Genomic DNA, 16,964 nt, shown 5'->3' on the forward strand with positions numbered 1-16,964 from the left:
AATCTATTTATGCAGATTTTTACCCCAGACTCACTGTAATACCTAAATAGGATGCCAGTTACTGTGTGCACTGCTGCATATATAGGGGACTGGACCACATAAACAATAAAAACATCAATGTAAAGCTAGACAATTGTTCATTTCACAACCATCTATACTTGTGGCCTATTCTGACAAACAGAAGACAGACCTGACAGTCTTCATCAGATCCCTTTCAAACCAGAGAGTAACTACCACGAGAATAACATTTTACACAGTTATTTCTCAGACAAGTTTTTCTGTGCCACTGGGGACATTATTCCAGATCTATTGCACTGCAATGGAAAGTAACTAAACACAAGGACAATATCCATGCCTTTTGAAGCCCCCAAGTCTTAGCTCACTGAAAATTCCAAGGATCTTTATCACTACAGACTTTCTTCTTCCCTAGGCACTGGCTGTTGGTCACTGAGTTGGACGAACTTCTGGTCTAATCCAGAACAGACAGTTTTACTTCCTCCAGATTTCCTTATTCTACTGTCAAACTACATCAGCCAGACTTTTGTTCTTATGCGGTGAAAGCCTTATGCTTTAGGACTCACACACTACTCAACTGAATGGTGTGAAAACTTTCATTTTCAATCTCTCTCAACATTTGCATAAGTTTGCCCAACTTAATTTTGATAACAGTCAATTCCTGAAGTGCAAATGAATTCTGAATTTTCTACCCACTTTTTGCTGCTCTCAACAGCCAGGCCTTTTTCCAAAATGTTATTCTTTAACAGCTATCTCAGTTATGGTATTTAGGCCAGTTAGCCTCCAAGGGCAGGCCTAATACCCAAAGTTTAATGCTGTAACAATACAGCAGAGACCCAGGCACTTCCACTACAGTAACACGTTTTCTGATGTTCATACAAGGGTCTCTGACAAAAGATGCTTTACCAGAACCCATAAATACTCACATTCATGAAAGTACGGGAGAAGACATGGAATAAACTTGGTTTGCTTGGCTCCCAAATAAACATCTCTCTAGCTCCCCTCTCACATTCCTGCAGCTAGAAGGGAGATAGCATCCACATCTCATATGCCTTTTATTAGCATCTTCTGATTTCAGGCAAATTCAACTCAAAACTTTCTGTGGATGGTGGAGGGGGGAGGCGACAGGGGAAGATTTGTAGCTGCATGTTTAAGAAAGAAGCTAAATTCATCACAATGACAGGGGAGAGTGTTGGCAGAGATTTGAGCTATTTATTCTTTTAGGAAAATCCTATAAAGAATGACACGAGGAAGCCTCTATCTGCAGTCTTGTTCATCACACTGGTGAGGAGTCCGATAACAGATGTATGCAGTAGCGTGATTTAGTGCCGAGAGCTGGCCCCTGATGTGTATTAATACAGCGGCAAAGCGGAACGAGCCCCTCTTCATCACTCATCTCTATAAAAGAGGTGGAATCCGAGATGGCCCGATGTTCGGCAGAGCAAGCCCATTTGTTCTGCTGACTGATGGAGCCAGCTCAGGCTGTGTCCTTCACCTCCATGGGGCACTCAGGTTGGAAAAAAGGAGATCACTGAAGCAGGACCTGGTCAACAAGTGAGATGAGAGCAGTTGGACTCAGCTAAGGAGCTATTTAAAGGTGAAGAAATCCAGCACTCTGTGTGCCTGCAATGACAGGCATGGGCCTGTGTTCTGATTCACCTGTGTTTCACCTTTTGCAGAAGTAGTACAACACTACAAACATAAAAAGCCTCTGTAGTGAGAAAATGAGGCTGCCATGATTCCTCAGGTACAGGGGAACCCCAGTGTAAGTAGGGGCGAGTAGATGCATGGCAAGGGAGAAAAATCTATATCTATTTCCCCAGTGTCTAACAAGCATAAGAGTCTTCAGTTAATTCTACATTATTGCAGAGTAATTAGGCATTAGTAATTCCACGGTCAGATCATCTTTGACAGATAATAGCAGATTTCAGAAGTTTCCAAGTTACATACCCAGGCTGTGCTCCTGCTGCAATTGGGAGACTGCTGTAGAAAGTCACCTAGGACACAGCTTCAGCTACGCAATCATAAAAGTTTTTCTGCAAGTCAGTATTGTAGCAAACCCTGCCCATAGTTGTTAACTTTGCTGGGGATATTTCTAAACAGGGTCTAAGGAAGCGATCTTTACCACTTCTGACCATTAAAGACCTTGCAGCACTTTTCTCTTGATGATCAGCACAAGCTTCTTGTCCAAATTCCAGTAACTACTTTCTCCTTCCTTATTTTGTAATACATTCTCTAATTTTCTCTCCCTCATCCCTAAAAAAAAAATTCCATTGCTGAGTTCCACTCCAGATACAGATTCAACTCTTCAAAAAGTGTTCACTATACAATTTGCCTAGTCAGGTAAGTACAATTTACATAAGATTTTGAAACATATAAGCATAGAAATAGAAGCTCTCCCTATAGAAAGTGACCAGCAATGCAGTACAGAATACACTCTGAACCATAAATAAATGGCCAGGTAATGGGGCAGTGAGACACTAGGATTCATGCCAAGGAAACCTAGTATTCCAGAACTAAAATTCTGTGGCTTCAGATATATGGAGTTTACTAACCTTTTCACTACAGAAGTTTGAATATCCTAGCAGGGAATACTCAAAAGCCAAGAAAGAATAACCTAAATAAATAGTCAATAACAGATGACACTTTTGCTGAGCAACAGCTTATTTAATTAATGTTCTTTTCTTTTTTAATACAGAACCTTTCAGAGAGTCTGTAATCCAGATCTGTGGCCTGGAGAACTAGCACAATGTTCTTTCCTACTTCATTATTCTACTGTCTATCCACCAGCCCAAGGAAGAAATCTGAACTTCATTCCTCCTATTCATCATCAGTTCCTTTGGCCTTTCCTACTGTTTTCACATCACCATTATTCCTATCAACTTACCTACTGCCTTGTTACTGGATTACAACAACAGTTTTTTAATAAGCTAGTTGGAAGAACATGGGTTGCTTTATAGTAGGCAAAATACTTCAAGAGGGGGTAGGGTGAGAGGCCAGAAAGAAATCTCCTAAACCCCTATGTGTTCTGCAGATTAAAACTTTTTCAGATTCTGATGAGTAATCAACCACTTTCTAGAAATATGCCACATGAAAGTAAACCAGCATTTTAATCACTACATCCCCAGAGCAAGAAAAAAAAAAGTTACTATTTTCATCCACAAGAGTAAGACAACTCCCAGGGAACAGGTGGTCTCACCCAGTGATGATACAAAAATTGCCAGATTTCTGCTCCTGTGAGTGTCTAGAAACACCCTGAAAAAGGGCACCAGAGCAACCAGCTAATGTCAGCCCAACACTGAAGGGACACACTGTGTATACTGATCACTTCCTTATTACCATGTACTGCATAATACAGGAAGGGTGGAAATAACACCTTATGAAGCGACAGATTATTACCCACTGTACAGTGAAGCACTGTAAGTTATATTAACTTACCATAGCTGTGTCATCAAAGATTTGTTTAGAAGGCAGCTTTTGATGCTATGCAAAAACACATAATATTTTCTCTCACATACGTTTCATTAGTTTCAAATCAAGGCAATGCTATTTTTGACTATTGTGACTCTGGCACTTTGCTCAAGAGGGACATGACTAGAAATGCTGCAACATAGATATCCAGGTTACCTGATATTGGGCTAGACATGGAGGCTGCAGCTGGCTTTCGTTTCCTTTTGATGTCCCTCGAACATGGTGGTCCCAGGTGTACATTTGCTTGCCTATAGAGAAATTAAAACAAATTAAATTATGTTCCAGTATCACCTTCCTGTAAGAACCTGGCCAATCACCCTCCAACTCCCACCTTCCCATCAGCTTCTTAACTAGTAGGCAGGACAAAACAAAAGCTTCTCAGGGAAGTTTTGCTAGCATTCTTCATTAATACACCATTATGCTCCCATTTCTTTTAAGAGCTCACACACATAAACTGCTCAGAAGAATAGTAATTTCTTAGCCTTTAAAGGATATGGTTGTGTATTAACTTTAAAATAACTCTTTGCATAAGCAAAGATGTGATCAAGCACTGATATGACACATGTCCTACCATTACTTCTATACAAGCATAACAAATGTCTGCAAGATTGCTCTTTAAAGATATTGCATGATATTTTCTCCCTTATTCAGAAATTATTTTGCAACTTATTTAGTAGTGTAGAGTCATCTTAGAATGTACCTATATTCCAGATGTCCATGCATATTGTTTCCACTACAGTAGTAAGTTCATAAAGTTAGGAATGCAAAACTGTCTCATGCATTTTCAAAATTATGATTTCCTTATCAAAGTGCTGTGAAAACAGCTGAATCTGGCTTATGGTAATACAGTCTTGCTGCACCTGCAAACTGGCTGAAAGGCATAATCTGTCCTGGTCATATCATCTATTAAGTCTGAAGCCTACTGATGACCACTTCAGTTTAACCATTTGCCAATTAAGAAGAAAACTGCATTATTGGGACTGACTTGAACTGAGCAGTCCTCCAAGTTCCAGACATAGGAAGAAGAGAAGTTTAATTCAGAAAGACAGTCTTGGCAGCAGACCAGAGAACTTTCTCAAATACAATCCATAACGAATACAAATGCATAATTTAGCAATGACATTGGGTTCAAATCCCTGCTTTGTCTGAGATAACAGAGTTTCTTTGGCAAGTTCCTTGGTCACTCTCTGCATCAGATCTGATGTGCAAAATGCAGAACTACAGCACAAATAAAATCCATTAAAGATTGTAAGGTGCTTACATGGTGTAAAGATTGGAACCATATAAATTTTCATGATTAAGTGATGGAAAGCCTCTGTGTCTTTAAAGCTTGTTAGTTTGATTTTTAAAAAATCCTGAAAGTTTAACAACCACATTTATCAAGTACTGAAAACTTTTACAGATAACAAAAGGAAAAGTTCATGGCTTCATGTTTCCATGCCAAATCTATTTAAAAAAGAAAAAAAGCATATTTATAATATATACAATTTTAGACACTGAATTCATGCAAAACCAAAGTGTGCTGTTGTAGCTATACAGAACAGTGTAGGGAGCACAAAAAATCTCCTATACCAGCCAAGACTATAGATTGTTGGAATGCTGCTAGGTCTACCTACTTACTTGTAACAAATGCCCAACCACAAAATAAGAAAGAAATATCTACCATTCTGTCTTCTCAACTAAAATTCAAAAGTTCTACAGGAAGTCTACAAGATCTGTCATCTAAATCTGACATTAAGGAATAGTTTCAAAAATCTTTAAATTGTGCTAAGTTTCACTGACAGCCAATTTTTCAAATCTGGGAATGCATATTAATACAACCAGACAAAGAAGTCTCCTGAAAACATGAACTAAAGGCTTTTGAAAATACCAGCACACCTATAGACTCCGTATTCAAATTTTGTGTTTGTACGCATAAGTGACTAACCTCTAAATGACTACCCGTATGCTAAAAACTGCTTTTGTACATGATTATGATAGTGGCTATATAGTATTTTAGCACAGTTCTACCATGTATTCGGAAACATATTGGCACACATAGCCCAAGGAAAAGATAGTTTCAATCAAGTGGAACTTCAGGTTTTTATTTTGCGTCAGTGACAGTATTAGATTACTAACTAGATGACTATGCAATTACATATAATAATCCAACTCATTTTATCACATAGTAAGATTCCCTTTTTAATTTTATGAACTTACACCAATGTTAACCAGCTGATCCTTGGTGGAGAATCACTACAGACTAGGAAAGAAGTATGCACTATCATTCCCAAGAGACTTTATGCAATTTTCCCCAGTTCACAAATGTTACAGTTGGATTTTGAATAAGGGCTCCTGGCTCTCAGCTCCATGCTCAAACCACATCTACCCTTACCTCACAATTACACAGGGGGTAAAAAAAAGAAAAATGAAAACAGAATATGAGAATCCTAAAATACCTTCTTGTAGTGAAAGTAAAAGCAAATCATACTACAGCTGGAGACTAATAGCAGGACGCTGCATCTAGCAGCCCTGCCTCTAACAGACAAAGGCTCAGAGGTCATAAATTGTCTCTGTAACATGTATTTCATTCAGGTTTATCCCTTATTGATCACCCACACTTCAGTTAGTAAATCAGGAACCTATTGATTACTCACGGCTTCGACCGACCTGGTGGTAAAAGTGTCAGTTTCAAGTGGCTGGTGCACTTTACGGGCACCATAAATCTGCATACAGGGAATCTCCAGGTGGTAGGTACCTTGGGAGAGAGAGGAGCAGAAGAATGCATGCAGGGATGGTAGTCCTCATTAAGACGTGGACAGAAAGGGTGTGTGAGGTATAATTTATGAAATACGCATTTTTTGGTAGATACCACACTTTTCAATCTAAATTTCTAATCACTAGCTTGCATACAGGTGCTGTATTGGTAAGAAAATAGAATTGGTGAATCACAGTTTAACAGCAGACTCCTAGAAACACCACCACCAGGAAAGTCAGGTCATGGGTATGCACAGCACACAACATTGCAGTGGACAAGCTGAACTATAAATAGTGAAAATTTCACTGACAGGCTGCAACCATGAATTAGTTTTTCTGCCAAAGTTGATTTTTAACAACTCTTCTGAACAGTTTTTTAAACTGCGAAGTAGAATAGAACAGGGCTGAGAGGAAAACGTGACAGAAAAAGCACATTCATGCATTGTCACAAGCCCCTCTGTGAAGAAGTCTGAGGCACAGAGCTTTGTGGGATGAAAGACCTGGGCCTAAACTGAGAAACTAGAATGGTACTTACTCTGTCCTTAATGGCTTTCAATCTCTTCTGCTAGGCTCCTATACTTCCTTCAGTGTTGCACAAACAGTAATGAGAAAATAACTGCCTGGTTATTTTTGGACTATGGCTGGTTGATCACAAGAAAAAAACAAAGTCACAGTGCTCAGTCACAGTTGGATCTGCTAGGTGACCAGAGATTAATGTGAAAACCTAGTTTACAGTCTAGAGAGGACTGAAATTCTAACCTAGGAAGAGAAAAAGCAGAACACACCTGGAGAGACAAAGCAGGATCCAAAGTGCAGCTACACTGATGGCCGTAATACATCCAACTCACACTGCAGCCTCTCACTGCCAGGAGTTAGTGAATGAAAAATTACATATCTATAGAAAAAAATAGGTTTATATGAAAAAAGTCTACAGTGTCTTTCTGACAGTGATGTTTGGGGTTGGTTTTTTTTTTAATCACAAGCTAAAGGAATTATCCAGCAAATATGGATTTACCTTTTGTTCTTAACATAGTACTTAAGGTACCTGAATCTGCATGCAGGTCACGCTGGAGAAAAAGCGGGCTTTGCTATGCAGAAAGCTGAAATTCATTGCCATCTCTAATGTGCCAGAAGTAATGCTTCCTTTCTTTTCTCTTCCACATATTTATCCTATGACTTTATTTATATAATTTTTTAAAATTAACTGTAATTGCATACACTGGAGTCCTATCTCACTCCTACAGTTCAAGGTGACCATGTGCTGGGCCATATGGTCACAGGAGCTTGCCACTATTTTACATCTACCACAGGGTTTCAAAAGAAAATTAGGATTGGCAGTACAACCTGTGGGAGACAATACAGAGCACAAGCAGACACCAGCCCACAAAGAACCTTACTGAACAGCATCAGGCCCCTGAAACCTTCACTATCTGTGAAGAAAAGTCTAGATTGTAAAGTGATGTCCACTCTCTCAAAACCCAGGGTAAAAAACACCTCAAACTCACAATGGACGTCTCTGAGAAGACTCTACAGAGCTAATTGTGAGAGTCTGTGGCCTTCTTGGAGGCAGGAGGCACATTGCACACTTGGGGGTATATGCCTCTCACTGTAATCTCACATCATCCAGCTTCTCTGCTAACAATCTTTATTCTAACTCTACCCTTACAGGAAGCAAAGCACTTGGATTATGTAGTGAAAGTGAGAGACAGCCATTAATCTACTGTCATACAAACAAGGCATGCTATTATCCTCATGTTAAAGTAAATGTTCAACAGAGATAGCCTTCTAACAAGGACACTGCTACTGAAACTCCACACAACCCAGCTGTTGCTGTTGTGATGCTATATTCCCAGCAAACATAGGCCAAATAAAAGTCTCTTTCTCTAAGCCCTGAGGTGTTACCTGAGGCTGTTGATGGTGGCTTCACAAAATTAATAGTAAAAGCAGAGTTCTTCCTCCTCTTTGACTATAGAGCCAGCTGGGCACCAAAGTCTGATCTGCACATAACACGTGTAAATCAATATAAGTTGCTCATCCAGTCTGCACGCAAAGTTCCCCTGCATGCAAGTGGTTCTTGCTATCACATCACACTGTAGATATTTTCTGTGCATAGCAGAGTCTCCTCTGCCCTGCACAGCCTCATGGGAGAGCTTCTAGAGCACATTTTCAGATTCCAAAATCACTAACAGGTCAGCTCACCTCCTAAATCATCCGAAATCCCACAGGTCTTCATCCAGCAGCAGTCTGTTCCCCAAGTAAGCATTCTAATGCTGTAGCAATTCCATTCCTAAAAGTCTGTGTGGCAAATGCAAGTGAACACATTTTCTTGTAGTTTTCCATGTAAGCATTCTAAGCAGAGACGATGCAATCCCATATACTATGTTCTCTATTTTCATACTGAATCACATGATATCTGTGCCAGAAAGAGTCCTAATATTTGCCAGACCTGCTGAGTATACGGATTTGATAAAAGCAAAATGCTTTATAGGCAAAGAAAGCAACAGCAAGTAAACAAAATTCTGAAGCCAAGGGGAATTTATTTTTCACTCCAGAGAATTAGGATTCACCAAAATGGGAGCATTAGGCCTCAGACAACTGCATGTGACACTAGGTTGATAGCTGCGTTCATTGCATGCCTGTCAGAAGAATTCAGTTATATCCCCAACTGGAATATTAGCCAGACTTCAGCAAAGGAAGACATGAAAGTGCTCCAGCTAAATGGAAAAAGATTTTTAAAAAGAACAGGGAGAAAGATGCCTAAAGCAGTTGACAGCAGACATTTTTACATAAAGACAATTCCAGGAAGATGAAGATGTGTGGACAGGTTGCGTGGAATGAACTGGATACTGTCCTGGTCAAGTGAGAAAGCATGAAATTGTGAACATCCATTCACTCCTTCAGCTGCCTCAGGAAAGGCTTGACATTGCGGGCAATCCCTGTACTTCCACATGCTTGGGTAAGAGGCAGAAATGTCAGGATGTCTGCACAGATACAGAAGAACAAGATTTACTTTGACGAGCATATTTCTAGAGCTAGAACTAGAATTAGAAACATTCAAGCCTTTTCACTCTAACAGCACCACCAAATCCAGGGTTCAGAGCAACTGGCAGTTTCAAGGAGATGATCACTCACCCCTTTAGAACTTTATCCCGTGTTCCAGGCAAGATGAGACACTTGCTTCTAAACCTAATTAAACTCTAGGTTTACGGTTAATATTAACTGAGAGTACATGCAAAACGATTTTCTTCAATTCATCTGTACTGTTCAGAGGTCTCTCTAACATTATTCTTCAAATCTCCACCTTCATCATCTACTTGCCATCTGAGGTCCACTTTTCCTATGACCTCCAGTGAGAACATTTAATTGAGTTTTTCACCCATAACCCTATTTTCAAGGCTAGGCAAACAATAAATGGCATTAGGGACAATTTATCTTCTACCTTCCTCTCTTATTCTGCCTGCTATTCAAACTCAAATTGAAGAGAACATTGGCTCTAGGCTCTTCTTACACTGCCTCAAGGGAATAACATTCCACCAACCAACAACCTATGATGTCTTCCCACTGACAGAGCCATTGAATAACCAAAAATCTAATAAGATACTCCACTTGAGCCTGTACAAAATCCTCTTAAGTAGGAGTTCAAGAAGAAAATTCTGTTAAGACCACTCCTTCCTCCCAGAAAGGCAAATGGGCAGAGGAGAAAGCAGGGAAAGATCATTTAGGCTGTCCACGCAAGTCTCTACTTGCTTGCTTTTAACAGCCTGCATCATGAAGCCGAAACCTTAACAGACAAGACATGATTAGCAAACGCTTTGTGCTCTTAAAGGAGAGTAATTATAGGCATGTGAAAAAAGGAAGAGATCCCTGAGGTACTCTTCCTTGCATGCCTCCCGAGAGGCAGCAGGGCCATTAAAAATTCCATGATGAAGAGGAAAAACAGCCTGGGAACAGCCAGGAGGCAATACAGCAAATTAATACACCAGCCGTCCCTTGGGAGGACTGCAAGAAAGCAGGAAACTCTCCTCACTTCACAAAATAAAATTATACCACTAATGATAACAGTCACCACACACACAAAACTGCTTCTAATGATGGGTGTGAAATTCCCAGTGCTGTGCACACACTTTGAATGAAATCTCTTCTCATCACAGACATAAAGCAAGAAAGGTAATCTTGGTAGCGTACAATTTATACAGCCTTTCAAATAACACTTCCCAAGGAACCCTCCACATAGAACCTCCTCCTTGACACTGAAAAGCCTTTCTTGAACACCCCCAATTGTGCTCAGTATTCTGGCCTTCAGCTCTTCTTAAACGAAGAACTGGGTTACCAGTATCCAGATGAACTGCACCAAAATCCACCACTGAGACAAAGAAAACATTTCCATGGGAGAGAAAAGACTCTGCCTGGTAACTATACTCCATTGGACACATTCGTGATAGCAGAAACCAAGCAGAGAGAGGTAATTTTGTATGGCATGGTGGGCATCAGGTTGAAGAAACTGGATGTCCACAACATCAAGACAATTTCTTCTCTAATACATTTCATATCGTTCTCAGGGGATTAGCTTTCCCACACACACACCATTCTGACAAATTTCCAAGCAGAGTTTCTCCAGGACGAGATGCAAGCTGTTAGGAGCTTACTAAAGCACAAACTACTGGAACTGACTCCATCCACAGCAAAAGAGGAAGATGATAACTGGGGCAATGGCTGAACAGCATTTACAGTGATCACCTGAACCTCCTGTAAGAAAATGGACTACTAATAGGCTTGGCTCTTGAAGCACCTAAAAGAACAACTATTGTCAAGAAAACACTTCTGTGAAGGAACAATCTCCTTCTGAGCCCCTGGCAGCATCTTTACATAAAGCAAGCACCTTGCACCAGAGAGTTCACTCCTTGCCACCTATATGGGGCGACATAACACATTCATTCTTTCCATATTTCTTTCTCCTATAAAGATTCGTCAGCACATTTCACACTAAAATAGGAAGTACTTTCTCAAACTACAGGCACTTAAGAACACAGCTGCCTCTGGGATGGGACAACTCTGCCAACATTCAGTAACAATTCACCAGACATTATATTTGTCACTGGACACTGGTCACCTGTTCATTAGAGGAAGGTACCAAGCATATATTCATTGGTTAACTAGACTACATATTCAGCAAAACCAAGCTAACATGATCCCTCCGGGTTTAGAAATCTCTTGTCATAACCAGTAGCTTTGGAAAGGGCCTTCACTGATAATCATAAAAGTAGAGACTTTGCCTTGTTTGAATTTGAGCAGGATTTGTCTACCTCTCCTTTCTAGAAGACAAACTTCTGTAGACCACTAAGTAAAACACTCAAGGCACAAGAAAGGTTATCCTAGCTGTAAATGAAGAGACCAATCGATCTTCTCGTTTCATGGCCCCAAAACATCTCCACAGTGGAGCAAAAGCACAGAAAGGAACCAATTTGCTGACGCACAATCTTCTGAATTCTTTTTATTCTCATCCAATTGAATGTGTAAGAGCTTATTTCTTCCTCCCTCCCCCTTTCCAGCTTTAATATGCTGGCTACAGCAGCATGAGGTCATGGTGCGACATCACAAAATTCCCTGCAGAAGCCAGTGGGAGGAGAGGCTTTCCTGGGTGGGTGCCAAGCTTTCGTTCAGACACATAAAACCTCAGTACATTTTTCATGCTCTATTTGCTAATTAACAAGGGAAAGAAAGCCATGAAGCTGAAAGTCCAGACGTTTCCTTCAGATTTGGTCCTTCATACAAGCACATACGCAGAATTGTGTCCCAAGCAAGGCTTTGTCTCCGTGCACAAGGAAATTGCTCAAGGGCACCTTACCTTTAGACAGTCACCTGCAGCACAAGAACAGGAGTCACCTCCAAGGCCAACACTTGAATTTAATTTAGGATTAGTCAGCAGAAGGTGCCTGAATAGCATATTAACCCCAACTATGCAGACTCAAATATACCTCAACGTTTGGCCAGATCAAATCTAAATTTTAGCTATAGCAACACAGAGAGATATCAAGCTATTAGAGGTCTCAGGTGAGTTCTGAATCTGCTCAGAGGGTCTATTTTAGGCACCCAGGATACCAAAATGCCTCAGCATGTCACCCACATGAGCTTGTCAGCACCTTCCCTCTCATCTTGTTCCAATTTTAATAGTGGGCAACAACACTATGCCCATTTGTACCTATATAACAGACTCGCAGCAACTCACTACACAATCCAGAACAGATTTCTAAAAGCATAGTATGTTCTGCCTGTCTGTCATACACTGTTTCATATACTCTAAGCACTTAGTGTATTTAGACTCTCAAATAATCTGTATCAGTATGTTTTATGCTAGGTTTGAACACAGGCCTCCTAGGACTTCCAGGTCCATGATTATTGTTCAGACCACATAGTACTACTGAAGACAACCATGGGAGGGAAGTGAGACAACCCCAACAGAGCAGAGCAAGGGAGTTACCTGGCAGTGCAGTGTGCTGGTGAGCATCTTCGGTGGGAAGCATCAGCAAGCACATCCAGAGAGTACAGAGGAGATAATGGATTGAACTGGAAAGTCAAGAGATTTTATTTAAGCAAAGCGTTAAAAGAAATAGTCTCCAGATACAACTGCTCAGATCTATTCCTTATAGTTGTTCACACAGTATAAGGAGACCTTTCCAACACATCAAGGGGTGAGACTAGGTGAGAACTGACTCTAACTTCAGACAAAAGGCTAGCACGGGGTGCAACAGCAAATCTCATAACCATCTTCTCACAACAGACAGCCTTATAAGCACGCTCCCCTTTTCAACTTGCATTATTAAAAATGCTGGTTGACTAAGAGCATGCTCAAAGTGGTCTACTGCTGCATGCCATGAGCAAAAAGCCTGCCTCCCTTTTAGGAAGCCTCTTGTCTACCTTCACGTTGTAGAGAGAAAAGTCACTGTTATGAATGGTGCAAGCACAAAACTTCCCACAGAGCAGTTCCAATATTCCCTATGGTCGTATGTATCACTGAAACAGACCTCTAGAAGACTCATGCCCATCAGCTTCAGTTCACAATGAGCTCCCAACTCATTCCACAGCAAGTGAGCTGCTCCCCCCACTCCCAACCCGCCTCATAAGCTTTCCTTGCAAACTGCTTAAAACAAATTTCTGAAACACTGCATGGTCAGTCTAATCTCAGATCCTTTGTTAGATATACACTAGACAAATCCTGAAGGCATCAACCTGTGCAAGACAGCTTGTTGTAGAAGACGCAACTCTTAAGATTTTTTTAAAGGTCAGGACAGAAATGGAATAATCTAGTCAATCAATGCATGGAGCAAACTTTGCTCAATATGCAAATAGAAAGTTTAGACTGGTAGCTTCTCTGGGGTACCTGCATTACACTTCCGTTCAGCATCTCCTCTTTATTTATAATTCACACCACAAGCAGGAAATTCAATTCCCTCTGCTTTGCAAAGTGCTACACCAATCTCCAGAATACTTTTCTTGTATTATTAGTATTAATGATGCATTTTTAAATATGGACAAATGAATAATCCACAGCTGTAGCAGGACTCATCATAAAAGCTATCTGCAACTCTAGAACACAGTACTAGGCCTTTGCCTTCAACCTTTCTGAGAAAGAAGAGGCATGATGCACCACAAAGCTGGGGAGCTCCTCCTTAAGCTGGACTGTTAGTTTACTGTCAGTGAAGTAACACTGCAGCTGCACAGTAGGGGAGACTCACCAGTAACCCTCTGTAGCTGATTCAAGTTCATTTAAGAAAAACAAAAGTAATTTATTTTGGTCATTTTAAAGCTTACACAGTTATCATTCTTATCTTTAGCAGTATAAAAGCAGTATGTGAAATGTTGTCATTAGCAGAAAATACACAATTGCACAAAGGCCTGAAAATTATTTCTTGCCATACATGTATTTTTAGTCACCTGAAGGGCAAACCAGATTTCAATCCTACTGCTCACCAACCAAAAACCAGCTCACAAAGGAACAGAAGTGAGTGTGCATGGCTAGGAACACTGTTACAATAGGACTGCTCAAATGGAAGATCCTTTTTGCTTTCTGCTATTAAGAATCTAAGCTCTTATATTTTAAGTAAAAAAGCCTCCTAGCACTGCAGCTATGAAAGACTTACTGGAGAATATAAAAGTGCATACAGAAGAGTTTCAGTTACAAGAACGCCTATTTCTCTTGCTTATCACCTCTTACATTTTCCTGTTACGGCTGCTATTTAACTACAATCAGCTCACCAAGTTTTTTTTCCCTTCTCTGTTGATGAGACTATCAGGTAGAAGCCTGAGCCAAACAAGGCAAAACAAAGTGTTTAAAAAAGAAAAATGTTCTAGTTCTTGTGGAATTTTGAGAGGCCAAAGCTCCTCCTACCAAGATGCATTTTACCTCCCACTCACTGTCAGAGAGGAAGGCCTACACTAACCTGAAACAGGGAGATAAACAAAAGGAGTTCCTGAGCTATTCAGTTTAAATAGACAATATAATGCCCGAGACACGGGTTGTGTTCAAAGCCGAGAAGACATCAGTTAACAAAATTAGAAGGGACAGGGCTGCCTTACCTCATGTGCACAAGCCACAGTGTGTGGGAAATCAGAAGCCAGCACTTTGTTCTTTCTAGAGAGAAGGAAACCAAGAAAATAAAAAAAGTAGAGCAGAGTCAGCTTACCTGGTTGCGATCTCTTTTCCCCATGGATGGTAACCAAAAACTGGAAGGAGGCAGAGCCGGAAGGACAGGTGGGAGTAATGACAAGGAAGGAATGAACACAGGGGCAAAAAAAAGGAGGGTTGGGGATAAGGAGAGAAGGGGAAGGGAAGAACAAATGGAGGGAGAAGGAGAAAGATTAAACATCAGCAGGACTCATTAAAAACAATGAATTTCAGATCCAAGGAAGAAAACTGGATACCAACAACTGGTGAAGGCTGGACCCACTGCACTGCAGTCAAGAGGTGCCATCCTTACCTATCTATTGCCCAACTAGAACAGCATTAGAGGCATGCCAAAGGATAGGCACCATGACTATTTCTGGTGCTGACTACAATTTAAATACACTAATTGGGGAAGGAGACAGAACACCAAAGAAAGAGAAAGCAATTTCGCAGCTGCCTTGTCAGCATCATTTCTGCAGTCTGGGTACACGTCCATAGCATGACTCCACAGAGAAGCTTTTTAAAAAATATATCATATATGGCTCAGTCTTTTCATACTGTGCAGAAGATCTGCAGTTATTTCAATGGCACATTATAAAGGAAAGAAAAAGCTGACTGTAACCAAAAGGGCATTTGAGCAGTGTCCACTCACTGGGGCAGCCTTACAGACAAAAGGGAAGTCAGCAATTGCAAATAAGAAAACAGAGAAGCCATCAGTAGAGCATTGTCTCCCATTCCATAGGTCACTACATGCTTAAGTTACCACCCAGTTCTTCATTCCCTTCAGTCCCAGGAGGGAAGAGGACCCTGTAGTTCTTCCTCCCCTCCCACAGTTCTACACAACAGTTGTTAAGGGCCTTACTCTTTCTGGCGTGGATCACTAACAACATGACCTAGCCTCTCGGTGCCCAGAGCGCTCATGGAGGTCTCCTGAAACACAAAGACAGGTAAAAGGTTGCAGACTCTCACACAGAGAGCAGATATAATAGTTTGCTGCTGCCTATAAGAACAGACCTTAATCCCCTGGGCTGCGTCCCTTCTTTCCCAGCCCACTCTCAGCTAAACATATTCACCCTCTCCTTTTAGAACCTCAACTGACCTGATTTGACTAATTAGAATGGCAGAAAATCATCCAGTTTTATTTGCGGGGCTTGATTTTTATTATTTTAATGATACTTGCTTGCACAGGGGCACACCAAGCAGTGGACCAGTACAAAATATGCAGCACGAGGATGCAGTTAAGAACAGGGGAAATGGCTGAGAAGTGCTTATTTCCAGGTTGCTGGGTTCAGCTGGGCCAGACACAGGCCGAGAGACAGGACATCACGTTGTCCCACTAACAATGGGGATTCATGAAGCACAGGTGAATGGAACAAGGAGTACGCATGAAGCTTTTGCCCTTTCTGAAAGCAACAATTCAGCAGCAGGACCTCTGGCAGCTAAAGAAAAGGTAGAACCTAGGAGGAAGGACCTGCTCTGGGAGCACATTTCTCCCTGCAAGACACTGCCCTGTATACGTGCTTGATGCTGACATACATGTATACACACAGCCTGAAGCACCAGCTGTTCATATCTGCATAGCAACTACCTCCAAGGAAGAAATAATACTTTGCAGTAAGGTTCTGAAGATGAGGGTAAAAGGCTTTCACAGGTAAGATTTGTTCGTGCCAGGTACATAGGCAAAATGCACTCAAAGTTTGGGGGAAGTTGTAGCAGCAAGGGTGAAAGATGGGCTATTTGTTACAGCAGGAAGATTATTAACTTAAAGTGCCATAATGTTTAAATTTACGGTTTATTACTGTGTAAATTACAAGCCGTACTTTTGGTAATTAGCAGCTCGCTGGCGGGGAGCTCTGAATGAAACTCATTATTTATGATTACAATTTAGAGAGAGATGGTGAAGGGGGAGCAGTGACCTCCGCTGCAAATGACAAAGATCCCTTTAAGGTGATGAAGATGAATTAAACAAGTAAATATTATCCTTCTCATTTGGATCATTAGAGGTACTGCCGACAGGCCCAGCCACTTGCAGGTGGCCTGAGGAACCCTACCCAAAGCCAGTCTCTTGCCAACTGAGAAT

At 41.0% G+C, this 16,964-nt stretch overlaps 1 protein-coding gene across 14 annotated transcripts in view; it reads right to left on the reverse strand.

The window, feature by feature from the left end:
* GPATCH2L (G-patch domain containing 2 like) overlaps positions 1–16,964 on the reverse strand; it is a 42,185-nt gene that overhangs the window by 12,280 nt on the left and 12,941 nt on the right. For 7 of the 14 annotated variants that reach the window (XR_011324721.1, XM_069783815.1, XM_069783818.1 and 4 more), the window contains 4 exons: positions 15,747–15,814; positions 14,797–14,851; positions 12,701–12,786; positions 3,643–3,734 (listed from right to left, as the gene is read on the reverse strand). Coding sequence is in view for 11 of the 14 variants with exons in the window: in XM_069783815.1 (XP_069639916.1) it covers positions 3,643–3,734; positions 12,701–12,786; positions 14,797–14,851; positions 15,747–15,814 (301 nt within the window). In the remaining 3 variants the exon portion in view is untranslated. Of the gene's footprint in view, positions 1–1,384; positions 1,559–3,642; positions 3,735–8,421; positions 8,518–8,574; positions 9,204–12,700; positions 12,787–14,796; positions 14,852–14,903; positions 14,944–15,746; positions 15,815–16,964 lie in introns of those variants that run through there. The other 7 variants (XR_011324722.1, XR_011324723.1, XM_069783824.1 and 4 more) reach the window with 7 other exon arrangements.

Source organism: Haliaeetus albicilla, chromosome 5, assembly GCF_947461875.1.
Source record: "Haliaeetus albicilla chromosome 5, bHalAlb1.1, whole genome shotgun sequence".
Taxonomy (NCBI): Eukaryota; Metazoa; Chordata; class Aves; order Accipitriformes; family Accipitridae; genus Haliaeetus; species Haliaeetus albicilla.